A 26,437-nucleotide genomic window follows, 5' to 3' on the forward strand; every position below is an offset into this window, starting at 1 on the left:
ATCTGTAGTTCTGAGTTTTTGTAGTATACTTATAAGTGTAGTAATATAAATTTAAATAATTTCAAATGAGTGGTAGGCTCTTAAAAAAATAGTCATCTATGCAATAATTAGCTGTTCCCCGAAAATGGGATTATTCGACTGCCAGTTTCTAGTTGAAATCCCAAATTTCATTAATTTTTCACCAGAAATGCAAATTTTCGCAGTTAAATTCAGCAAATCGTGATTTTCCGAACAAAAATCAAAGAATACAAATACATAATGAACAACTGTTGCAGAAGTTTTCAAATTTTGGGCAACATAATGCAATTAAAAATAATTGCACAGCGAAAACTAGTTCAGAAAATCAATTTGAAAATGGTTGAAACTAGGAATGCAAATGCTATGCAAAACCGGGAAATCACACAAATTTTGCCAACTCAAATAATAGCTTTTGAGATATTTCTTAAGAGAGCGCGCTCTTTGGCTAGTAAACTCTCTTTTATTTTTATAAAACAAAAAAAAAAAAAACAAACAAAAAATGCACTGAGAGGAATGCCGGTTTTTGGGTGAGAATGTGTGAGTGCCCGAGTCGTATCTGTGTGCTTACTACGCTGCGGTGACGGTCGTTCGTTCGCTTTTGTATCTCTCAGATAAATCGCTCTTACCCGCCTGTGTGTAGTAAATATTCCGCTCAGCTGTGCTGCGGGTCTATATGTTTTTTTTGTTGTTTTTCTTATTCCCCCCCCTATCGTACTTACTCGCCCAACAACAAATGACATATGCGGGGCCCCTGAGCGAAAAGTATCTTCCAGTACCGCCTTCCAGTTTTGAGATACTATTCGGGTTCCAATGAGAACGGACTTCGGGCTTCGCGCGAGTCGTGCGCCGATTCGTATCGGCGGCTGCTGGCAGTCCGATATTAACTCTCAAACTGTACGGTTTGGCAGCGCAGCTGAGAAGCGGAAAACTGAAGTGGAAAAACGGCGAAGAGGGGATCGAGGAAGGGCAGCGCGTCGTGTGTTTTCATCCTCCTTCTGCAATAAACAATTGTTGTTTCTACAAGTTTAAACAATTAAAAGTGAGTGTGGAAAAGGTGCTGCAAAAATAAGTAAAAAAATGAAAAAAAACGAGTTCGAACCGCATCCTACAAATTAAATTTAAATAAAACTCCTATATAAAAAGTCAAACATTTAAAAAACCAAACCCAAAAAAAAACTGAAAACAATAAACTTAATTTAAATAACTGAAAATAAGACAACTTTATAGCTATTTTGCCCGACATCCTGTTCTTTTGTGCAAAAAAAAGATACTTCATAATAATCAAAAAAACATAACAATCGCCATAATCATAAATAATAACAACAATTTCGTGTGACGTTTTAGTTAATGTTCATAAAAAAGAGAATGAAAAAGGAAAATAAACAACAAACAAAAACCAACCACTTTTTCAATTGTAATTTCCGGTGTAGCGGAATTTCACTGTGCATTGTGTGGCACTGTGTGTGTGTGTGTGTGTGTAAGCGAGTGTGGGAGAGAGAATCAAGAAGGAAAAGAAAGAAAATCAGAAAAAAACATAAACAGCCCAGAACAACGTGCTCGTTTCTGTGTGTGTGTGTGTGTGAATAAGAAAACTGAGCCCTATAAAATAATAAAAAGAAAACAGTCCTAAGAAAAGTGCAAAAATGGCCTTTGGTTTATTGAATTTATAGTCCTCTTTTGTCTCTTTTTTGGCCCACATTGAGGTTACATAAAGATCCGCAAAAAGGAAACTAAACATATATATTCGGTCCCTCATTTTGGGGTCATCATAAAAAATGTTTAAAAATATTATTATCTAAACAACTTTGTCTAGCATTGTTTATGCTTTGTCTGTTTGTTGGCAGCTACTTTTTTGCTTGGCAGTTTAAACAAATTCTAAAATAGTGTGCAAAAATTTAATGGACCATTTAAAATGCTAAAATATGTACTTAAAACTTTAGTTAGCTACCTAGTGTCTGGTAATTAATACATTGCAGTTTCTAGTCAGCTAGCTGCATTGCTCAACGTTTTCTGAGAATTCTAGCTTAGCAAAAAACAAATAATTCAAGGGAATTCTCTGAAAAGTTTAAACGCTCAATAGCTTTCTTTATGCTGTTTGAACTTGATATTTTTCTATAGAAACAGAAAATCATTTGAATTTATATTTCTGCCCCTTCTATATTTAATTTTTCCCTTTTTAACTTTGATTACCTGCTAAGCTTCTCAGTTACAACCAATTACCGATAGGGCTGCCAATAATCCGTAACAAACTTCAACTGTAATTGGCTTATCAAAGTTTGCGTACAAGAATTATAAACCCAAACTGACCTAACCCAATCTCAAGTTGACTGCAGGCAAATATTTGCCTGTGACTGCAGAACTTTAACTATGTTATCTTGCAGATACTTTAACTAAGCTGCCCATCAATTTTGAAAAGCAAACTTTCCACCGTCCAGAAACTTCAAGGCCGCAAAACTTTGATTAAACATAAGCCAATTCGAAGGAAAATAAAGTGCAAAAAAGGTCAAAGACAGACGGAGATAGAAAGAGAGTTTTCCACTCCCCCAACTGTCAGCTAATTAACATGGAAAATTTCACCAAAATATATCGTTTGCTCGTGGCGAACTTTTTGGATTCCTTTCTGGGTGGGGGCGGCGCCATAAGTTTCCAGAATTTATAGAGTCGAAAGCTTTCTATCGATAGATAAATATGGCGAGCCAGAAACAGATACAAGTACTTGTAGATACAAAGAAGCAGCCGCAAACAAACAACACTCCCGAAAATAATAAACAATTGAAAATTAGTTACTTGCTGCTATCGAATTATAAACAAGCTATTGCCCCGTAACCTCAATTTGGATCGGGAATGGGAAAACATATACCTAATGGATCATTTTATTTTTCAGTCTGTGTGTGTGGGCTAAAGTGCAATACCCAAATCGAACACTAAGGCATTCCAATTAAACTAACAATCAAAGTGCAATACAAATAAATCCAGCTAAAAATCGGCGAGAATATTTACAGAAGCTGTGTTCATAAATAGATTTGCCCAAACAACGCAAAACAAACCAATAAAAGCAAATCGAATTAACTATTTTGTCAGCCAGACCATTAAATACATATAACAACAACTACGAATAAACTTAATAAGCATTTAAAATAACAATAACAATTTTGTGCAATTTAATTAAATTAATATAATCGTATACAAAAATTAAAAGCCTTCAAAAGGTTTTACACATTTTTGCTAAATACTTTTGCGCTAAATCAAAAATAAAACTAAACACTTTATAAACTACAATTAGCTAAATTGATATAAAATAAAATTTATAGAATTACAATACATTTTAAAAAGCGACAAGGTTTTTGAAAAATTATTAAATTGCTATACAAATATAAAAACAACTTTAAATGCATATTGCTGAGACGGATTACGTTTAAAATACTAGCTGCAGATTTTTCAACTTTGTAAGTATGAGTAAATAAATAAAAAAATTATTTAAAGCCTATAAATACTTGATTAAACCAAAAACGTTATATCTTTGCTGTGCCTGGGAGTCTTTTAATTAAAATTCAATGAAGCTTAGACCGACTTATGCAAATTGTTGACCCATTTTATAGTTTATTAAATTGAAAATAGTTGCCTGTCTTACCAGGTTTCGTTTTTAAGTGGGTCATCAAATTTTCACTTGTTTACCAAGGAGATTAAACTTTTTATTAAAAGAAATAGACAGATATTTATATATACATTTTTATAGTGAACCCCCTTGTTATCTGAGTGCTTTTCACATAAGAGGCTTACTAGACAAACAAAATCCCCATCAAATAAATTTAACTCAATTGCCCAAACATTCCCCAATGGCTGAGCGCTGATTGTAGATTGTTGATGATGATGATGTCGTTATTTTTTCTGTTTGTTGTTTTTTGCTGAGGCTTACGTGTAAACTTTTATCTGCACTTAGATTTTTGACATACAAATTTATTGTTTATGCCCCTTGATAGCAAAAAAAAAAAAAAAGAACATGCAATTTTGTAATTATTAATTTTACGGTCTGTTTGAGTTTAACTACACCACACTATACGTGTGAATTTGAAGAGTTTGTTTGGGGCAAAACGTTGGAAAGAGTTCCCTGCAAAAGTGCAGCGGCTAACTGTTGATCATTTCCGCTCGCTTTTGGCCAAAAAAAACTGTCCAAGTGTGTCGGCGAAGGTCGGTGAACTTATTTTTTTTACCGGCCCAAGTTGCGTGTTTGTTTAGGCCCGAAAATCCCACCGTCGCTTTATTGCGGTTATTGACTTTCTCAACTCATTCCGCTTCTTGGTCTTCATCTCTTTTATCTGTTTGGCCCACACGCACACACACTTGTCCGCGTTCTGGGCCTAATTTCCTTTTCAGTTTTTTTTTTTTTCAGGGTGTGTTCGCCACATCAATTCAAAAAATACAGAAACAAAAATTAACATAATCAAATTTACTTTTTTTTTACATCGCGAACACGTTTCGTGGCCGAAATAAGAAAAAGTGAAGACCATTATTTAATTTTCGTGTCAGTCGGCGCAATGCTCCAGCGAATGGCATTGAAGAACTGACAAGCTGAGGGTTATTTTCACCTGCCAATTGGTTTGACAGGGTGAGCTCTATAGTGGTCTATAAACAGATTATGCCACGAGTGCCGATTGAAAAGGGCTCGTTCTACGCTCTACAGCCAGCAATTGTCTGGGTTTTATGATTGAGAAGGTCGTATTTAATGTTCAAAATCTTGGGATAGGTTTTTTCACAGACATATTAATCTTAATTTACAATCCATCTTATAACGAATATTTACATTAAATCAAATCAACAGATTTGCTAGAGGCCATGGCTTTTTTGAATTGAAACTTAATTACATACCTGATCATAATTGGTTTATATATTTTCCCTATAGGTTGATAAAGAAAAAATGTCTACCTATAAAGGATTTAAAGTGATATTGACATCAACACTTTTTATAATTTTTTTCCAATTTCACTTGTTCTCTTTTTGTTACATTGTAGAAGCTTCAAGATTTTTTTTCATTTTTAAAAAATATTTAACTAATGAAATACTTTACATAAGTCATAAAACAAATACTGAAACAATGTTAAACTAAATTTACCATTTAATGTGTAAATATCGGCTGGCTTTTACTTATTTGCCAATTTTTTCAAATCCAATTTACTGATCCACAATGCCCTTGTGGTTGAGGCCTTCCAACAATTTTTTGGCTACTCTTGAAATTCAAAATTTGTATCAAAATTTAAGGAATCCACCACAAGATGAGCATGCGTAACATGAATTGCAACTTAGTTGCTCAATTTCCGAGGAGTTCCAAGATAGGTTCGATCTGCAATAGACAACCTCCTAGATACACATGTCTATCCCAGGAGCATCATCTTTGGCGGCAGAGAAACCAAGTGGAAATTCAGCAATTGGCCAAGCTGATTGGCTGCTATCCCGAGGAAATAGATGGCTTTCTTTACAAACTCAGCCTGGAGAACTACAATCATCTCTTGAGCCCCAAGGGCTGTGGATGGAATTCCTGCAATGTGCCACTTTGTTATCCTTGTGTCTGTGATCGCTACATGGCCATTTTCGATCATCGTGGCAACTTGAGGAGCTCCATCCGTCCAAAAAGTCTTAATGGCTTACTCTCGTTAATATTAAATTTTTTGAATGAAGATTCGCCTGGTGGCCGAAGGGATTATCAGTCATATCCTTACGGCCATCAAGCGAAATTGCATTCGAATACTTTTTCCATGAGAGATGACATTTCAAGCTTGGGTTCGGAATACAGCGATATTCAAAGTGTGAGATCTTTAAATTGGCATACCAAGATTACAAGGAGTCTAAAAAACAGCATTACACCTGTACAATTAGAACCTTTGTTGTGGAAGCTTCCAGAATTAGAATCTGAGGAGGATTTGCGTCAAGAAAAGAAAAAGAAAACCTTTGGACGAAAGTCTGTGTTCCTCAACGATGAACTTGCCTTAGCTTACGCCAAGCCAGATGATTATGTGGAGTATCTAATGAAAACCCTGGGTCGACATCGCATTAGGGGTAGCTATGTGGGGCCTGTGGGACAGTTAAGAACATTACGTATTCGTCTCCTACTTCAAAAACTAGTCGAACAGAAGGGAACTAATATAACTGAAGAGGATTTAAATAAGGCCCTTAAGAAGGTGGATCTTGAGTGGAAAAAGACTGCTAGGGCGGATTATAAACGTCAGAAGAAAACCGCCGAGGAGATCTCGAGGCTCTACAACGTCATTGTTCAGAGATGGTCAGAGCGTCCAATACCGCCAGTTCTTGGAAAAGTTAGAGGCAATTACCCAAAGGTTCCAAAAGCTGCGAAGCTTCCCAGAAAATACTTGGGCAATCAAGTCCCCATACTGTTCCATGAGCCCTTTGATCCCAAAAAACCTTGGACCTGGCAACGCCGACATCCAAGACAAACTCGGCTAAATTCGAAATACAAATTCTCAACATCAAGGATCAAACGATATTTGCGCAGTTCCTTGAAGGATCAAATAGATGAGGCGTCGGATCGTTATTCAATTCACTCGACAATAAGTGATAAAGGTAGATCCGGGGAACGAGAGTCTATGGAACCCTTGTTTGGAGGTCCTAAAGTATAGTCAAAATTAAAGCAAAGGTTATAAATTATATTTTGTGATGCAATAAATTCGTAATAGTGACTTGGTATTATCTTATGATATTTTATTTTCACCAATAGTTTGAACCGTTATCTGCAACACCCAAAAGTTTACCAAAGGTTACAAATTATATTTTGGTAACTGAATACAACACCTTTTCAATCCAATGTATTGGAGTTATTCCTTTATTTTTTCCTATCCCCAGTTGGAAAAACCTTCTTTGAATGTCTTTAACCAAGGGTTAAATATTTTATTTTGTGACTTAAGTGTAATAAAATCGTAATGGGACTTGAAGTATTCCCAGTATGCTACGTAATACATTTTATTTTCTATTTAAAATGCCATTCTAAATTACTGCCTCAACCTGGTAGCTTCAAAATTGTTCAAACACCTTTTTTCGGATCCTCAAGACGGTCAGGTCATAATGAATTCCTGCTGCTGCAGATCGCACAGCGATCGCACGGATCCGATGGCCTGTCTTCCGCAGTTTCCTCGTCTCCAGCGGGTCCAAAGTTGTAGACCCTTTTTGGAGGGTCGTAAGGCCGCCAGTTGTTGTATTTCGAGCGAGAGGCGATGGGGTCAGAGGAACGGGGGAATGATCAATTTGCTGGCCAATATGGTGGGCAAATCGACCAGCACCGTCTGCCAGTTCCTTCATCAACTGACCTTGCAACTCTTCGCGAAAATCCTGTATCCCTTGATGTTGGGTTGGAATACCCTCAAGATACCATTCGTTCTGCCCGATACGTGTGAACTTTACTATGGGATATTCGACGAGTGTGGAAATTTGAGGAAGTCCATACCCACGAGGACGTTGGTCATCCTCATCTCCATGATGCAGTACTTTTTGAACCTACCCAAGGGAGGCAGGCGATGTCCAGGATGCAGAAATAAGAATGATGATCTCAAGAATATTCACAATCCTGGTTATTGTGGCAAGGATGCTATGATACCGTTCTCAGAACATAATGTGATCGCAGGAAAACCTAAATCGCCGGCAAGCGAAGTGTGGGCAGGACTCAGGCGATTGGGATACGAAAGACGTGGCGATCTAGAGAGTTATCCCTCGGATGAGTCTATACCATATGGCTATGCACCTGCGAGATGTCCCTGCCAGTCTGGCTATTATAATGATCAGAGGCCCGGACGGTCGCTTACGAATCCATATGCTAATATGTCGATGGAGATGAAAACTTTGGCCTGTGAAGAGGAACTGCGAAGTCCCATGTTGGCACCCGATTGTATTCCTAGATCTCCAGTGGCAAACCTATCACCCAAAGCAGCTCAACTGTATCACATCACTCACATCTCGGATCTATATGCTGCAGTTGTACAAAACCAACATTCAAGGAGATTACTTGGAGATGGAAAGCCACCAAAACCAAGGGTAAAACCCTGCACTGAGAACCAACGTAGATTCTCCGGTGGTTTCATGATGCCCGAACCCTATTTCAATGGAATGCCCTGGAGTTGGCTACACAGAGATCCTCAGAAAATGGTACGATTACCAAGTGGAGGTCTCCCATTGGAAATCCCTCGTTATAGAAGACAACCCTTGGATGAAGAGTACCAAAGTTTCAGAAATAAATATGAGAATCTAAGCAGAAAGGTTAACCCTTTCAAAGAAAGTAGTCTCCTGCCCATTGAGAGTTTCCCACAAAAAAGACTTCAACCCATTAGTTGGGAGAAAAAGAACATGGATCTGGAAAAGCTGCCCATAAATCTTCCTATAAAAGAAAAAAGGAAATTGGAGTGGGAGGAGCTCTTGTTGAGAAGAGCTAATGAGGCTAGGAAATCCAAAGGTGCTTTTGAATATTGGAGGGAGATGATGGAGAGAAATCAATTGAGAAGGACATTCGATCAAGGAGCAAAGGATATTTTGACCATACGCAATCCTTTATTCCCTATAAGAAGAGAGAGAAGCTATTCTCCAGCGGGAAAAGAGATATCTCGAATGATAAAGGATAAAAGTAGTAACTCCCAAAGGTCAACATCGAAAAAGCAAAAGAATTCTTCAGAAAATAAGAAAGGCGCAACTCCAAAGAGAGCATATCGCAACCTAAATGTTGGGGATAAAATCAAGCCAATTTACAGTGGACAAGATGATCAGCTATTAAAGGTTCCAATAAAGCAGGCAAAACCTAGAGATACCAATAACAAGTCTGTTGATTATGTTCTGGGATCCGCAAAGTTGAGAAAGAATAGTAAACAAACCTATCCTGATCCCGAGGATTACAGAAGAGAAATCTCTAGAAATCGACGGTATCAAAGAAAGACTGCCGGAGAATGTTTAATGCTTATAAAGCCCGTAGAAAGTATAAAACAAAAGCATGTAAATATTCCAGCCGAAGGTTCAAACGAGAAAATCAATCTTAGAAGTACATCACCTAAAAGATTCTTCCCTCCTGAAGGTGGAGATCAGACACCAAAGCAGTATATTAAGTTCCAAGAAGTAGGAACAAATCCTATGAGGCTTTTCAAAGGAAGTGATAATACTAAAATATTATTTAGACCTAGGGTAGCGAAGTTACCTGAAAGAACTATAAGAAAAACTATATTTCAGGGAAATGGTTTTACAGAACAACCTAGCAATAGTAAAAGACCTAAGATGGGATCTCCAGAGCGGACTTCATGGCATAAGTCACACGCAGCAGTTCCTAATCCTCTAAAGATATATTATGGAAGTCCCAAGATCAAAACAAATAAATTCCTGGACAAAAGCTGCAATATCCGAACTAAAATATCCCATTCAAGGGGAGAAACTACAGATGTGAAAGAACATGGTAGCAGACGGATGAGAAGAAAGTCATTAGGTTATACGTTATAACAGATATGTTCATTTAATCTATTCAGTGAATCGATATGAACTTGGCAGTGAATTATTGTTATTAACCAAAACTATCAATTGTAAATAATTCCGAGGCCTGACCGCCTATTAAAATTACGTTTGAAGTGTGTACTTGTTTGGCTAGAAATATTCCCATTCATCCAATTTTAGAGGAAAATGGGTATAAACCTGCGCTGATTAAAAGCCGCAACATTGCAACATAGTTGCGGTGAAGTTGGCTGCGCTTTTCCGCATTTCATTTGGGCCCAGAATGCCGATAATGATAATGATGATGCGGCTGATGTTGCGGGACTCTGCTTAAAAGCTTTTCCTTTAAACCTTTCTACTAGCCGTATTTTACCGTATTTCCCCCGAGTTGAGTTAGCTTAAATTTTCCCTTTTCAGCCAGTTTATTTGAATATTTTCGTGTGTTTGAGGCTGGATTTTGGCTCATTTTGCCGCGTTTACTGTGCTTTGGGGGCCCATAATGTAACCCTACTCATGAAAACTGAGCTATATGTATGTATGTGTTAGAGCTGGAGACCGTAAGCCAAAAGGCAAACGTTTTGTGGCCAAAACGCAATTTTCCCGCTAAAGCCGAGCAGCGTATTGGTAACAAGTGCCTCTCACTTTGCTGGCCCCTGGGTGGGCCTATCAACTCTGGTCGGTCTGAAGAGGAAACAGATTAGATATTCATACGAGACTCAAGTAACGGGGCACCCCAAGTTTTCTGTATAAATTTTGAATAAATTGTGGAAAATTAGCAGCTGGAAAATGGTTTACAGAGTGAGTAACTTAGTTTGGAATATGGTATGATGTAGTTTGTTGATCCTTTTTGATTTGTATATATTAACTTTTAGCTCAAAAGAATATTAATATTTATTGAGATCTAGTTATGGGCAAGGATTGTAACTAAATATTAAATATATAGAGCACTTGATAGGCAGATATCTAGTCTTTTACCATTCGTAGACCTATGATTTATATTTTTTTTAAAGAACTAAATCAAACCAGCTTGGGTACCAAATTTCAGCATCCTAGCACCCTCAGAACCCAAGTTACTTGAGGTTACCCCACCCTTAGTATCTCCGACCAGCATCCTTTACGCTGTCCACTTTTCCCGCACTCCGTACTCCATCCCCCTCCCCTTGCTCGCACTGTCGCCATAGTGCTTATCAGTCTGATGTGACTGTGATGATAATAATTCAGAGTCAAATATCTCGCGACGTCTAGTGGCCAAGTCATGATTTATGGCATTCCATTCGAGACTTAAACAATACGATAATTATTTATTAGAGTGGAGACCCTTCTGCAATCCCACTAGTACTTTGTGAGCACTGCTGTTGCAAACATACAAATATGTGTATATAAATAATAAGTTTTTGTTTGGCTGCAATGACTTTGCCCAGTTACAGAATCCGAATCCCCGGTTGCCCCTCATGCGGCAATTTATAATGTTGAGTGCCAAGCAGTTAGGAGGGATCCTCCAAATACATACATATATACTAGGGTTTGTACATTTCTCTATAAATGCTCCTATATATATATATATATTGGGAGTACGGAGAGTAGACAGACCAGAGTCGCCCTGACAAAACCAGTTGGAAATGGCCTGGCAAACGGAATTTATTGCAATGGAGTGCTGAAAACTAAATCATCATCTTCCAACCAGATCCACTATCCAGTCCCCCCCAGAACGAGGGTTATCCAGATGGGGGGGGATGGGGTCCCAGAACAATTGATACACTCTCCACCAGCTCATTTAATATTTATGCGCATTTAGCCGGGCACTTTTTCCATGCGGAATCGCTATAGTTGTTGGGCAATAGTTTCTGTTGGCCCATGCGTAAATATGAGTAAAATAAATACATTTTTTATCTCCATTTTATTATTTTTGGCTCTGCGCTGGTAGGCATAAATTATGCACATACAAGGAGAAATATTTAACGCCTTTCGAGCGCAAGGAAAAAAGGCAAGAATATTCGAGACCCCAGAATGCCGCATATATATGTTCGAGAAAAATCCAACAGAAACCTCAAGCAGGCCTCTATAAAATAAAAGTAAATTGGTTGTCCGGCCTGGGTTTCCCCAACATCCGTATCCCCAGCATTTTGTTTTCCCATTTTTTTTTCTCTTTCTTTTTTCCCCTTATATATGTATATATATGAATTTTTCCTTTTGCTCGTGTCGAGTCGTTCAAGCTGTGGCATAATTTTTACGCATTTGCCTGGACCCCCCGGCAAAAGTGTTGATAAAAAGAAAAAAAAAAGAAGCGAACTGGGGGCGATAGAGCAGGGTGGGCGTGGCGGCACACGCACATACTTCCTGCTTGAACTACTAAACAAAAATTCATGGTCGAAGCTTTATGCTTTATACGCAAAACTTTGGTCTTTGATTTCGGATGTCGAGGCATCTCCACTCTTTTCGGTCGTCTTTGTGCTCGGAAGAGCGCTTATCTCTGCCGGCTGCCAAGACGCACATCACCGAACTACAATGATTTTGGAACGCTATACCCTTGTGGCTCAAAGGGGTCTATTGGCAATGGTGGTTCGACTTGGCTAATAACCTATACCTAATAAAAAAATTTCTACATAATTTTACCAATAATATCTATAAATATGTATTGGATTCAGCTTTACAAATTTATACAAATTAATAGAACCTAGATCATAAATCGTATAATAACCATCATTAAAAGATCATAAATCGTATAATAACCATTATTAAAAAGCTCTGGTTACCAAAATAACCAAAACACCTAACAAAAGGAATTTAAAAATGATTTTACCAACAATAACTATAAACATGTAATAGATATAGCTTTGCAAATTAATACAAATAGATAAAACATAGATCATAAATCGTATAATAACTATTATTAAAACATCATAAATCGTATAATAACCATTAATAAAAAGCTCTGGTAACCGAAATCACGGTTATCTTATAGTAATCAAATAATGGTTTTTACATTGATAAGATAATTATAAAAGGAAAAGTATGTGGGACCAAAAACCAAAACTTTTGTAACTTAAAAATCTTGGTTATGGAAAATAAAAACTGAGTTATAAAGAATGTGATTAAAGTAAAAATAAATAATTTGGCTTATATATTTTAAAAAATGTTATAGTAGAAAATATAGACTTTGTTATATATATTTGAAAGAATGTGGTTGAGAAAAATATATATTTTATTATATATATTTTAAGGAACATGATGAAATAAATTATATATTTTAATATACACGTTTTAAGAATGTGACTAAGAAAAAATATATAATACCTTAGATTAATTGTTGCCTTACCCTTAATTTTAAAATAATAATTTTATTTTTTTTTTTTTATTTTAGTAAGGGTAATTCCCGACTCGTCCTAACCAAATTAACTGCTCTCACATTTTTGCTTGTTTTATGTTTATTTGTTTGGGGCCGCGACGTTTGCCAAAAACCAAGGCTGTCTGTCTATATATCTCTGATGTCCCTGCCGCCCCTTTTTCGCCACTTTGGGCGCTTTCTTCTGCCATCGACTTCCTTCTCTTTCCACACCCATTATGGCCATCTCTTTCGGCTCAGTGCAAGCTCGTTTTGTGTGAGGCCAAAATCCACTTAAATCGATAAAAACTATCAAATCTGTGCGGGGCGTGTGCCTTAGTTGTCGGTTCTATGTTTTTTTTTTCTTTTTTTTGGGGGGGGGGGGCTCTTTTAGTTCGTACCCCCCCTGCGCCGGCGACTCTGAAGCCGGAGCTTCGTCACTCATACGCCATGTGCGGCGTCTCCAGCGTCGTCGCCACTCATTTTTCGCCCATGTTGCGTATGTTGTCAAGTCTCTTCCGCTCACAGAAACACACTGTTTGTTTCTCTCCGTGTATGTGTGTTAGCCTTTTTTTCTTTTCTTGGCATCGAAATTGTGCTTATAGTTGTTGTTGCCGCTGGCATGTCCGTTTTGGCATGGACTTGGCCCAAACTCATTGTTTGGGGGAACCCCTTAGCCCATTTGGTTCGATTTTCTTTTCTTTTTTTTTTTTTTTGGGTGGTTCGGTTAGGCAGCAGCAGCATTTCCGTTCTTTTCCGCTGTTGTCAAGCAGCTAACACACACTATCTTGAGTTTATAGGCGCCGGCGTTTGGGCATATGTACCCCTCAAAAAAAAATAACCAAACGAGATATATGTGTGCCCTGCTCAAAAACTATAATGCTAAATGACAAAATATGACAAATTATAATAAAAAAAAAATAAAGAAGCTCTGATGGGATTTTATGACATTTGTCATGGAAATCTTTTCATTCCGCTGATTCGTCTTTTGTCTGGCCAATTTTGCGGTTGCCTCACATGACAGTTATCACTTGGGCCTTCTCTTTTATATATCTATACAGTATATGAAACCTCCCGAAAAGCCTGCATTAATACAAAAATCACGCACTCGTTAAGGCTCCTTTTATAGGCATTGCGTGCCGAGATTTTACAATGTCTGTGAAAATAAAGAAATACTCGAAAAAAGATTAACAATAATCGTAGCTAATCATGGTATAATTATGTGTTACCACAAGTAGAGCACTTGTTTTGAGGGTAGATATTATCTTTGAGGACTTAAGAACTCTCTAGAAACTATAGTATTTTATATAAAAACATATTGTCAAATTTAATAAAATTCGTTTAAACTTTTTCGCGAAACAGTTTTTTCTGCACTTCCTTTGGTTTCCTGGTTTGTAAATTTCACAACCAGAAAAGGTAAAAATTTTATTTGATTTTATTAGTTTGACATACATTTTCCAATTATTTTCTGCATTAAAAGTTTCCATCAACTTTTTACTATGTCAACTGCAGTCAAAAATAACTCAATTTTCATGATTCTAAAAAAAACAATTGCAGCTCCCAAGAGTTTCAATTTACCACAACACAGCAACTTATTCATATCAACTTAAAAAAAAGCTACAAAAAACTTACAAACAAAACAATTTTAAACCAAATTAAGACATAAACAAAAAGTGTATATTATTATCATAAAAAAATATATATATAGACTAAACGCAAAAAACGGTGAACAAGTTTGCTGGGGAAAGTAGGAAAAACCGAGGTGGCAAAGGGTTTGTGCGGTAAATCCCCTTGACAAAAAGTATATCTCGGTTATAATTGGGGGAAAAATCCTCACGCCAAGCAAAGTTTCCAATTAGAGAGCGAGTGGAGCAACAATTTTATGATTTTTATTTTTTATATTTTATTTCTTGTTGTCGCCTGTCGGGAAAAACCCAAGTTTGAAGTTTTCCCAGTTTTGGTTTTAGTTATTTTATATACCTACATATTTTGCCAGTGCTTGTGTGGATGTTTTTTTTTTTAATATATCGTCTATGTGTTTGGCCAAAGCAATTTGCTCACATGCACCAAACTGAACAAACAAAAACCGAACTTTATAAACTAATAAACTCAAGCGTCGAATGCAAGTGGCCGCCCCATTTTACCCGCCTTTCACTCACTGAGTTTCGATTAAATTTTTGTTTAGGTATTTTTTGCAGCACAATTTTTTTTTTTAACTGCACTGCTGTTTCCCCCCTTAGCTCAACAATCGGAAAATTGCTGCAGAAATTTTTGTGTGCTCCATAAATATTTCTCGAACATTTTTTGGGGTCCCCCATGATATTTTTTTTTTTCTTTTTTTTTATTGCTGCATTGCAACGATTGTCGTTAGCCATATGCAACCAACAATTTCGGATATTTTCCCCAATCTCCTAAAATCACACAGACCCAGACGTTCATGTAGATGCACCTCAAGGCATTTGTTGTCGTTGCAGATTTTCAAGCAGATTGCATATTGATTAAGTTGTTGATGAAATAGAAGTGAAACCAGTTGTGGCAACATGGGGATTTAGGGGGTTAAGCTATGGGGAAAATCTGGGTTTAATGCGAAAATAAATTAAGAATTTTTAAATTGTGTGAGGAATATCATGGGATTTATTTTGTGTATCTATAAAAAAGATTTCCACCTGCTTGCACATAATTTTGCCTTATTTTCTATGCCGTTAGACATTACTTCTTATTTCCTTATTTTACCGCTCTGCCCAACAATTTCATAACTGCCATTCATGTATTTTTTCTTCCTGCCAAAATATTTCATTTAAAAAACTTCACTTTTTACTATTTGCTCTTTCCACATGCGGCTAATTACATGCCTCACTGCTTGCCCACAATTAATTTGGCTTTTTTGTTTGCACTTTTAATTTTTTCACTCCAACAAACTACAATTGCAAAATTACAAAAATTATATATATGTACCATAAAAAAAAAGAGGAAGACGAAATGGAAATTTCTACCAATTAGTGAGGAGAAGTGGAAAAGGAAAAGCTGTTGCAGTTAAGGAATGCAATTATCAAAAAGGCCAAAACCGGCAGCAGAACAGGGCCATATCAGAAAATGAGAGGATAGTCCCAGAGTAATACCCTAAAATGCAAATGTGCCCTCTGTCGTCCCGTCTCTTTCTGCCCCTCTGTCGCTCTATCTCGCTCTCGCACTGTGTGCGGCACAATGATTGCTGCATTTATGAGATAAGTTTTTACTGTCGACAACAATTAAATTACATTTTAGAGTTTATGGCCTTCGTTGCCGAGTCGCTTCTGTCGCCAAACTTCAATAAATTCTAATAATTTATTTCATTACCAAAGTGACTGTGTGTGTAATTTCTGCTGCATTTAAAATGTATGGAATGCCAAAAAATTTGGGAGCACACAGACAATGGGGCCATAAAAAAAGTGGCTTTTCCTCTGTCGAAATGGACTATGTTGCATGGACTATGTTGCATAATATATTTAATTATTCTTAACCGGTAAAATAAATTATAAATATATTTTTTGATACCATATTTATTTTAGAAATCAACTAAGACAAATGTATCAATATATTAGATAGTAGTATATCACACTTTTATTTTCATAAAATTCTGTTTAAAATTTTTTAATTTCCCCTGGGAATGGTAAAATATTTTTTAAAAAGTTCCATCGGAATTCATGCGAAATACGGAAATACAGTATAATTTTTCCTACATTTCTTGCCCAGCTTATTTTTAACCCAATTATACATTTAATAATTGAAACATCTAATGTTTTTGCAAATTGCAGCAGGAATTTAAATTAGAAATTCTTATCTCCGCTGTGTTATTTTCATAAATTCGTGCTTACACTTTTTTCTTTCGTAAATTTTCATAACAAATTGATTATCATTAGGGTCAAAACTATTTATCCCACCCGCATGTGGCGGTTAAAATATTTGTTATTGGCATTTCGGGCATTGTCATAATGCGATGCCTGCACCCGCATTTAATTTGGGTGGCGGTTCCAAGGGCGTTCATTTAGTCATTTGTGTGGTTCAACATGCCACTTTCAACACCACCAGGCCACGCCACGCCCCCCTCTGTGTTAGTCGGGGAAATTGAAAAACCGCATTGCATGTGTGTCTATCTATCTCCCCCCGTAGATATTTTCCACAAACACACACACACACCCCGGGGTTTTCCCCGGCGCACTTCGTTTTCGGATTATTTTTGCATGCCACTGGGCGTGTTAAACATGCATATTCTGATATACCATTGTAGATGCGAACAGATATCCTTGGCACTCCGAGAACATTTTAATTAGTGGGGTCCTTCAACCCTGACTAATGGACATGTGGGAATGTATGTGGATCGGAAAGTGGGCAAAGCCATCATGGGATGTTTTGGTATGTGGTTTTAAAGTTTCTTATACATTTAGGGAATTTTGGAAATATAAGTTACCTGTTATGCAACACTGGAAAAATATGCATTTCTTCTATAACCTGAGTCATTAACCTTCTGCAGTTTAAGAACTGGGATCGGAAAATGGTCAAAGCACTGAGTTGTTTTGGTATACGGTTTTAAAAGTTCCTTAATAATGTAGAGAATTTTCAAGTGAAACTAAATTGTTTGTTATGCAACACTGGAAAAACCTGCCTTTCTTCCAAAACCTGAGGCATCCGCCTGCTGCAGATTAACAAATGAAATTGGAAAATTGCTAAAGCCATGTTTTATACAAGGTTATATAAAGTTCCTTAAAAATTTGTGGAATTTTCTTGGGAAAATAAAATCTTCTGTTATGCAACACTACAAAAATCTGCATTTCTTCCAATACCTGAGTCATCAATCTGCTGCAGTTTTACAAATGGGATCGAAAATGGCCAAAGGCATGTGATGTTTTGGTATGAGGTTTTAAAGTTTCTAGCAAGTTTAGGGAATTTTCTAGGAAAATCCAATTTCCTATTATGCAACTCTGGAAAAATTTGCATCTCTACCAAAACCTGAGTCATCAACCTGCTCACACATAGCAGGAAAAAAAAGGTGGTCTTTATGCAATAGCTGTAATTAGCCGCCAACGCTGCCACAAATTGTAGTTGCATTGTTTTTATTATGCCGCCTTATGCAACAGAAGATAAAACCAAAAGTACAAAAGCGAAAAATGCAAACAATAACCAGAAATGCCAAAAAAAAAACCCAATCATTAACATAGTGTGTGGCTGTAATTAAGCGAAGAAGCTGGCCAATACAACAGGTTGTTGGTCGCTGGTTGTTAGTTGCCAATTTGTTGCATATGGAAAAATGTTGTCTCGTGTATTTTGTTTTTTTTTTTTGGGGTCTCCTTATTTTTTTTTTTTGGTGTAATTATTGAGGTATTTGGGAGACTTATGCAATTAAGTGGTGCTGCTGAGACATGTTGCATGTGGCAGGTGGCATGTGGCATTTTGCCGGTTGTTGGCTGGCCTGAATGGGGGTTTTTTGAACCAGAAACCATTCTAAACGGAACCGATAACCAGTCATTGAGCTTGGTCAGGGAAAAATGTGCCACGACATAGAACGCACTAAGGCGTTTTCCATTTTCCGACCGCCTCCCCTCCTCCCTCCATTTCCTTTGCTCCCCCTTTAAGAGAATTTTCCAGACACGACGCACTTGAGTGCACAAAGTAAGGTAAGAAAAGAAAGAAAGAAAGCTGTGAAATGGCCGCCATTGACTGCAGTTTTCTAGCCATTTTTCCATGTCTTGCATGGCTCTCTCGCCAACTTGGCCAACTTGTCTATTAACGGTAACTAGGTAAATGTTAGAAATTACCGTTAGAAAAATTGCCTCTGCTCCATTGCTATTTGCACACAAAGTAAGCCATTTGTTAAGCCAAAGAATAGCCGCGAAGAATCGGTTAGTGGGAGAAGAATTGCTTTGTGTTTCTTCTAGCTTCTGTGAGTGGGAAAGTGTTGACTTGGCCCAAAAGAAAAGCCCTGATATATTTAGCACCTCCACTAACTCAATCTGCAATCTGTGAGCACGAGAAATGCTAATTTCATTTACTTTTTAAGGCAATTCTTAAGTTGGAAAAACGGCTCATTAAAGGTAATTGTTATTCATGACAGAGGGAAGAAAGTCAGGTTATGGGGGCCTTTCATTAATGGTTTCTTCGTTTTGGTTAAACCTAATGGTCTTTGGCCCCATTAGATGGCTGCAAGATTGTGTGCATCAATTATTGTAATTCTATTTCTACAAAACGAGTCTTGTTCATCGTTTGTGGGTAGGTATTACAATCAATTGATTTATTTATTACTGAGTCATGCATTTAAAGGCATTTAGCTAGTCTTTTTTCTAAAGAAACTATTGTATATTGTAGTTTATGTTATACTTTTTTCTAGCTAGCAGTTTATGTATTTGTTTATAAATTACTTAGTTATAGGAAGGTAGATAGAAAACTTTATTTATAAATGAATAGTTGTCAAGAATTTTTTGTATTTTTTTCATATATAATACCAAAGAAAATTCTTAATACTTCATAATTATTTTGATATATTTGTGAACTATTTTTAAAGAATTTGGTGGTAAACCTTTTTATAATTAAACTTTTGAAATACAAATTTCTTTGGTAATTTTTGTGAATTCTTCAAAATAACATTTTTACCTCCAACATTTTTTTCTTTAAGCATTTTTTTCTTGTTTGCTATTGAATAATATTTTTATACGCAACACAACAGAAAATATTTTTTTATTTCTGGGTTTTTTGAAGACAAATTTATGTTATTAATCACAGAAATAACCTTGTTTTAAACACAATACTTAAAATATAAACTTGTCCAATAATTTTGGAGGATACCTTCAATAAAATCAAATATTTCCATCACCTTCCTTAATCAATCTGCAATCCTTTTGATTGACCTGTGGACCATATCACGACATCCTGACATTTGGTCGCCTGATGGCCGCTCAATAATTCATTAGACATTTGACACCTTCGCGGCGGCGGATCTGAAGACACGTTCAGATTCCGTTGATACCTCGGATGCGCCATGTGCCCCATGGAGGAGGATGGGGATGGGGATGGGGATGACTTGGGGGGACAGGTGCTCCTCCGATACTCCAACAAATGGCCTCATCAAGACGCTCAACGTGTCGCAAATGCGTTGCCGTTGAGTGGCCTCGACACCTCTACCCCTCAACCCACCCACCTATCTATGTACCACCTACTGACAAAATAAAAACCCGGGGGCAAGTTTTCACTCAGTAACCACCTGAAGCCGGTCTAGACACTTTTGACACAAATGCGGCGGGTGTTAAGAAAAAAAGTCTACAAATGTCTCCTCTTCATCTGTCTGCCATTTAATATAGCGAATAAAAAAATAAAACAAGAAAAACAAAAACAAAAAACAGAAAGAAGCAGATTGCTAAGCTGCGTAGATTTCCGCGTGGTGTCCTCCGTCTCGGTTCAGTCTGTCCCGCCCTCTCACCTGAGCTACAGCCCACCTGCCTCAGCGCTGGAGGTGCGTGCCTCATTGTCTGCCACACTCTGAAAAATGCGGAAAAGTGGGGAAATAGGTTCTTAAAAAAAATTCCAAAACTCACTTTATTCTTGAATTTTTGATAGGTGAAAATGGGTTTTTTTATCGAAAGCGAAAATAAAAGAAGCTTTAAAAATCACTTTTAATGATGACATACAATGCACAAATTTTCTTACCTAAACAAAAATGAACAAATACAATAAATTAAAAAATAGTTCAATTGCATAAATTATATAAAAAGGGAGGTATTCATCTATTGCCATAGAGCTCTCAATTATTTGAAAATATTTTAAACTTTGTGTAAAATACATCAATTCAAAACAATTCAGTCCTTTTGGCAAGTTTATTGTCTTAGAATTCGTTAATATTTTGGAAATTTTTCTCGTTTTAATTAATGTTTAATAATTTGAAACATCAAAAAAGATTTTGATTTAATTGCATTTGTTTTTTAAATTAAAATACTTTCTGTTTTCCTAAAAAAAGGAGTTTCATTGAATATTTTACGAAGCCTCATCACATTATTAGCATTTTTTTTATGTTTTGATTCAAATTATATGTACATTTATAATTTAAAACAGGGTAATACAATTAATAGAGCTGTAGAGCTTGTATGTCCTGTAATGTGGACCTTAAATTATCATTACAAGTCTCATCATTAATTTTATTTATACAAGAAATTTGTTTAAGCCAATTGCATTCTATGTATTTTTTTTTATAATAAAAAAGTTTCTATTTCTAGAAAAACAATTAAACCGTTGAAAATCGTTACATAAGAAAAAATCTTTATTTTAAAGGTTAATTTAACCATCACCAATTGAATTAACATTTAAGATATTCTTGGTAACCGTGTAGAAGGGTGTGTGTGTGTAAAGGTGTGAACAGCGGGCAGGTGAGGGAGAAAGGGAAGAAAGATAGATAAAAAGAGAAAGAGAGAGCGAGAAAGACCGAGGTCTCCGGGAGTACTTGAGACAGGTACGAGAGTGCATATTGAGACAGGTGACAACAGTCGCACTTCATTCACTCTGTTGTTGTGACTGCAGCGACTCTTCTACCCAACCCAAGCGTTTCTCCCGTCTTCTGCTTCTTGGCCAGGTTCTTCTGGCACTTCTTCTTGGCCCACAGCATTATGCAACACCAGCACCACCAACAACAACTGTTTGGTGGTAATTGCTGCCGCTGCAGACGCACTAAATCAATTAGAATGCAGCCCACGCAAAGCATTTGCAATGGAAATTCCAAAGCACAAACAGATTGTTCTACATCTAGTTCATGATAACGTCTGGCAAGTTGCTTGGAAAGGGGGCACTGCAAACTTGGTAACTCTATTCAGATTGCCATCTTCAGTAGGAGTGCCTTCCAGAAGTATCTTTAAGCAGTTACCAAGAAGAATGTAAGGAGAGGCAAGCAGCGGTTGTGGGAAACATAGTTGCGAGCTTGTAAATCATTGGTCATTAAAACTTTTCTATAGGAATTTTCAAGACAATTAATCACAGAATAAACTCGTGCTTAAATTAATTAAATGGGAATATATGAGTTTTGTTATGGCCTTGTAGTTTTTAAATAGTAATTGATAAGACTTTAAACAATTTTCAAAAATATTTAAAGCCCTTAAAAGAAAGATTTCTTTCATCACCTCCACTTCAATATCACTCGTCATTCCCTCTTCAATTGGAGCAATTTTTATGGAATGCATCTCTTTCACTTTTCACATTCTTTTCGCTGATGATTCGCGCCGAAAGTCAATGCTCCCCGAAATGGAAATGATTTTTGCCGGTTAATGGGGTTCACTGACCCCCTCTCTTTTTTCACTCCCCAGAAATGCAACACCCAACACCTTTGTCAAAAAACGAAAGAAAAAAAACGTGGTCGGCCAGTTGTCAGTTGTTGGTGGAAGGTGCGATAAATGCGGACAGACGTAACGAGCGAAAGGGCCAAAAAAGAAACCCATTAAAGTAAAGCTGCATTAACAGCTAAATGAAAACACCCAACAACAAAGCGCAGGCATCAAATTTCCTTACAGACAGAGAAAAAATGGGTGGGACAAGCCACCAGACAAGTGAGAAAGAGATGGGGAGTGAAACCACTGAGCAAAAACAATTGGGGACTTATTTGGTAAATAAAAAATACTCACAAGAATGCAGAACACTTTAATACCAAAAGAAGCACCCTTCTCTGCGATTCTCACTTTTATGAGGACTACTATTTTGATACTATAAGTTAAACCTAGCTTTTAGGGATGTTTTAATATCAATCTAGGGGCTTTTCTTCTGCTCTTTTTGGATTTTCCAACCAGTAGTTTTTTAAATATACAATTTTATGTATTTATTTTTTTATCAGTGTCTAAACGAGAGCTGGGGAATGCCAAATCGAACGATTAAGACACGCTTACGTTTTAATTTTGCCATTGTTGTTTTGTTCTGCAGTTTCGTGTTTTGCCCTCACTTTTTTGTTTGTTATTTGCTATTTGCGGGGTTTCATTTAAGTGCCCGCTGCTGTACTGTATTGTGGTTGTCTTTGTTGTTGTTCTTATTAGCTAGTTTTCACTCTTATCTCTGTCGCTATTCTCTGTTTTTTTTTTGTTTATATGAATGCATGTGGGTGGTGTTTCCCCGGGAGAACCACCCCCACACCCACATTTCCCCCCCATTTCCCACACTCTTTGTCGCTTAGTTTGTGCCTTTTGTGAAAATATTTCAATTATTTGTCAAATTGACACAATGCGCAATTCTGCTTACAATTTGCAATTGTTTGGCTGGGCAGATTGAACACGAAAAACAACAATTGTCGTGGGCCTGCGATGCTGTCAACAGTTCGGGGAGATAATTCCAATTTGATTTATTTTCGCACTAGATTTCATTGAAAATATTCACTTTGTTTGGATTCTTTCGTGTTGTCGTTGATTTTCCTGGAAATTCTATGTGGAACGGATGTCTTTCGTCATTGATCTTTGATCTATAAATATTTGGTTTTTATGTGCATTAAAGCTAAGAAACATGTGTTGACATCGAGTGTGGTCTTTTGATTACGTTTTTTGGGAATTCAAAATTATTCAAATCATTTTTTTAAGACAAGAAAATGAGCTTTCTGGCACCTTTTAACAATCGAAGAGCCTTTCTCTGCGCTTCTCAAGAATGTGACCTATACGCCCCTCAATCTTTATTAAAATGCAATGGATCTATTTAATTAAATAGAAAACACAACAATAGAAATTCTTTAGAAATCTGAGCTTTTATAGTAATATCAGCTTATCAGATTTGTCTAGGTTTTAATAGATTTTTAGTATTTTTCATAAACTTTTCCCGATAGAAATTCTTCGAAAACAGAGGCGTAGAATTCCTAGAAAACTCCGCCGATAACCTTGGGCGAGGGCCAGTGGGTGGGTGGGTTGTTTTTTTCTCCGCTCTTATCGCCGCAAAGAAATGATAACGTTTTTGGATTGGTAATCAAGAGGCAAACGGCACTCCGCCTCCGTGCAACTATTAATTTAAGACAAACACTGTGTTCTCTTGCAGATAGACAAAAAGAAACGCGTAATAATTAAACTGAAAAACAATGCTGAAAGTGGCCTAAGTAGAAACGTGGCATATAGAGTTTGAAAGCGGAATACCATGGTGCGACTGAATGTTGCAGAGCAACACAGCAGCAACAGCAACAGCAACAACGGCAACATCAGCAACATAAGCCAACATAACAGCAACGGAACAATAACTAGCATTAATAATGCGGGTGGCAGTTGCTCGTCGACAACCTCTTCAACGACCAGTTTGAATAGCAATCCGGCCTCGCCCGCCTGCACCATGGTGATGTTGCCACAGCAGCAGCAGCATTTGCTAGTGCAGCAGCAGCAACAACCGCAGCAGCAGCAGTTGCAGCAGCAGCACCAGCAGCAGCAGCAGCAGTTGCAACAGCAACATGCCCCGCAGCAACAGCTGCAACACTCGCCTTCGGATGGCGGCTCATCGAATTGCTCGCTGCCGGCATCTCCGCCCCTGCTGCAGCAGACCGCCACGCCCCCCCAGGGCGCCCAGATTGTGCCGCCCGTCTGCGCCCTGCACCACCCACAGCAGCAGTTGGCCCTGATGGCGGCCATGCAGCACCACCACCACCTGCCGCCGCCGCCCCATGCCCTGCACCACGCCCCCCTGCCGCCAGCACCCCCAAATCTGCCGCCACCCCAATCGCAACCCCATGAAAATGGTCATGGTGGCGTTTCAGGGGGTGGTGTTTCGCCCAACGGCGGTGGAGGAGGCGGCGGGGGTGGTGGCTCCTCCGCCAGCAGCGTGAGCAGCCTTTCCAGCGGCAGTGGCGGTTCCGGCGGTCAGGTGGGCAACGGTCTGAGCAACGGAACGAATGGCATTGCCCCACTGCCGCCGGGCCAGCTGTACATCCAGTATCCGGGCGAGTTCTATCCCCCGGAATACTACATCGCACCGCATCCGCACGAGGGCATCTGTCCGCAGCATCCGCACCACCCGCATCCGCATCACCACCAGCCCATGTGCGCCATGTCCACGGAATACGGTGAGTCCAGAGAACCTAAAAGGTTTTTAATTATGGATTACAATTTTACTGAAGCAGATTGTATATTTTATTCAAAGTCAAAAGTAGTGCATTAAAAAAGTGTTTAAATAATCCTTAGGTACTCAAGAAAAATTGTATGCTAGTTTATTCAAGGTTTTATCAAGGGTTTTTACAATTTTAGGAAAATAATTACACTTAAACTTTATCCCTATATTGATGAAATATTTCCTTTATATCTAAATTACCATAGTATCTAAGGAGGGTTTTATAAGGAAAATGAAATTCAATTTTATTGAAATAAAAAAGTTGTTTTATTCAAGCATAGACAAAAAGTACTGCCCTTAAAAATGTATAAAAAGTCCGAAAAATTCTCGAAAATTTTCTTTAAATTACTATTTAAATATTGTAAAAATAAATAAAAATATTAAATATTAATAATAGTTCTTGAACAGTTAGGTTTTTTGATATCTATAAATATTACTTTAATAATATTACATCGTATGGATCCTCCATAAGTTAGCATATTTCAAAAGTATATCATTAATTGGTATGGTTACTTAAACAGTGAAGACACTACTTTAATCATAAAATGTCATAACAAAATTCGTGATTTTAAATACTTTTTAAATTTTTGAGATACATCTCTCAGCAAACTAAAGCCATATTTTCAAACTTTTAATTTATTACATTAAATATAGCTAGTTACTTTATTTTTTCCCAACCAACTTGGGTAACCAAATGTAAACTTCCTTTTAAAGAACTAAAACAAAATAGTATATCCCTGTGGAATGATAGGCATCCGAGCATCTTTTGCTGTAGCTAATTACAGCTAAAGTAATCCCCCAGCTAAGTATCTCAATTCGTCAAAAGATACTTTGCTAAGCCTTTGCCACGATGATGCAGTTGCCGGGCTCTTAAGCTGCCAAAAAACTTGGTAAGCGACAAACAAACAAAAATGGGCGAAAAGGGAGGCAAAGTCGCTGGCTAAAAATAGACGAAAGCCACATTCAGAGCTTAGCCGCCCACTTTCGCCCACCAACCAAGCCACCCACCCACTTTCACCCCCTTTCACCACCCTTTCACCACCCTTTCACCCCCTTTTCCCAACCCCTTGCAGTAAGTTGTATACATTTGGCATTTAAATCTGCTGAGAAGCAAAGCTCAACCTCAAACCACCGCAAAGTCAACAAGTAAACTTTGCATTTGATTTATCTCTCCGGCATAGAATGTGGCACCCCCTAAATCCCCCCCTCGAAAAACCCCCTTTATAACCGCTTTCTGACTACGCCAGTCATTTAATATCATCAAGCAACAAAATTAGCTCGAAATCGTTTGTTTTCTCTAAATGCACTCTGTATTCTGTATTATTTGAATTTCTATGGGAACAGCAGTAAAATGGTATCCAGAATGAAATAGAACGATATATATTTATGGATATGGCATCCAGTTTCAGCTCTGGGTTTAAGTTCCAGTTCCCGTTGACTTTATACTTAGTACATATAAAGTGAGCAATGTACGCCCATCTCGTGATTTCTATTGTATATATGAACAAAAGAGAATTAGCAATACAGGGTGCTAGTTCTCTTTTTGGATAAATTAAAAAAATATATTTCGAT

General features: G+C 37.5%; 3 protein-coding genes across 6 annotated transcripts in view; all 3 read left to right on the plus strand.

Moving 5' to 3' along the window:
• Window positions 1–26,437, plus strand: part of mtgo (miles to go) — a 144,638-nt gene that overhangs the window by 71,013 nt on the left and 47,188 nt on the right. Inside the window, exons 1-3 of one of the 4 annotated variants that reach the window (XM_070994755.1) lie at window positions 839–1,072; window positions 2,903–3,464; window positions 23,813–24,821. The exons of 1 other annotated variant lie outside the window; for it this stretch is intronic. In XM_070994755.1, the coding sequence (XP_070850856.1) occupies window positions 23,909–24,821 (913 nt within the window). In that variant the 5' untranslated portion in view covers window positions 839–1,072; window positions 2,903–3,464; window positions 23,813–23,908. Of the gene's footprint in view, window positions 1–838; window positions 1,073–2,902; window positions 3,465–23,812; window positions 24,822–26,437 lie in introns of those variants that run through there. 2 more of the 4 variants (XM_065868987.2, XM_065868989.2) reach the window with 2 other exon arrangements.
• On the plus strand, window positions 5,194–6,704 carry LOC108015628 (uncharacterized). Its single transcript, XM_017082124.4, has one exon. It carries the CDS (start codon window positions 5,289–5,291, stop codon window positions 6,645–6,647), a length of 1,359 nt encoding a protein of 452 aa, XP_016937613.2. The 5' UTR covers window positions 5,194–5,288; the 3' UTR covers window positions 6,648–6,704.
• Window positions 7,000–9,609, plus strand: LOC108015618 (uncharacterized). Its single transcript, XM_017082112.4, has one exon. The coding sequence runs from the start codon at window positions 7,090–7,092 to the stop codon at window positions 9,490–9,492; it is 2,403 nt and encodes an 800-aa protein (XP_016937601.2). The 5' UTR covers window positions 7,000–7,089; the 3' UTR covers window positions 9,493–9,609.

This window comes from Drosophila suzukii, chromosome 2L, assembly GCF_043229965.1.
Source record: "Drosophila suzukii chromosome 2L, CBGP_Dsuzu_IsoJpt1.0, whole genome shotgun sequence".
NCBI lineage: Eukaryota > Metazoa > Arthropoda > Insecta > Diptera > Drosophilidae > Drosophila > Drosophila suzukii.

What these genes read in the sequence shown, in the direction of transcription:
- LOC108015618 (XM_017082112.4), top strand. Translation starts at nt 7,090, where the DNA reads ATGAATTCCTGCTGCTGCAGATCGCACAGCGATCGCACGGATCCGATG.
- LOC108015628 (XM_017082124.4), top strand. Translation starts at nt 5,289, where the DNA reads ATGAGCATGCGTAACATGAATTGCAACTTAGTTGCTCAATTTCCGAGG.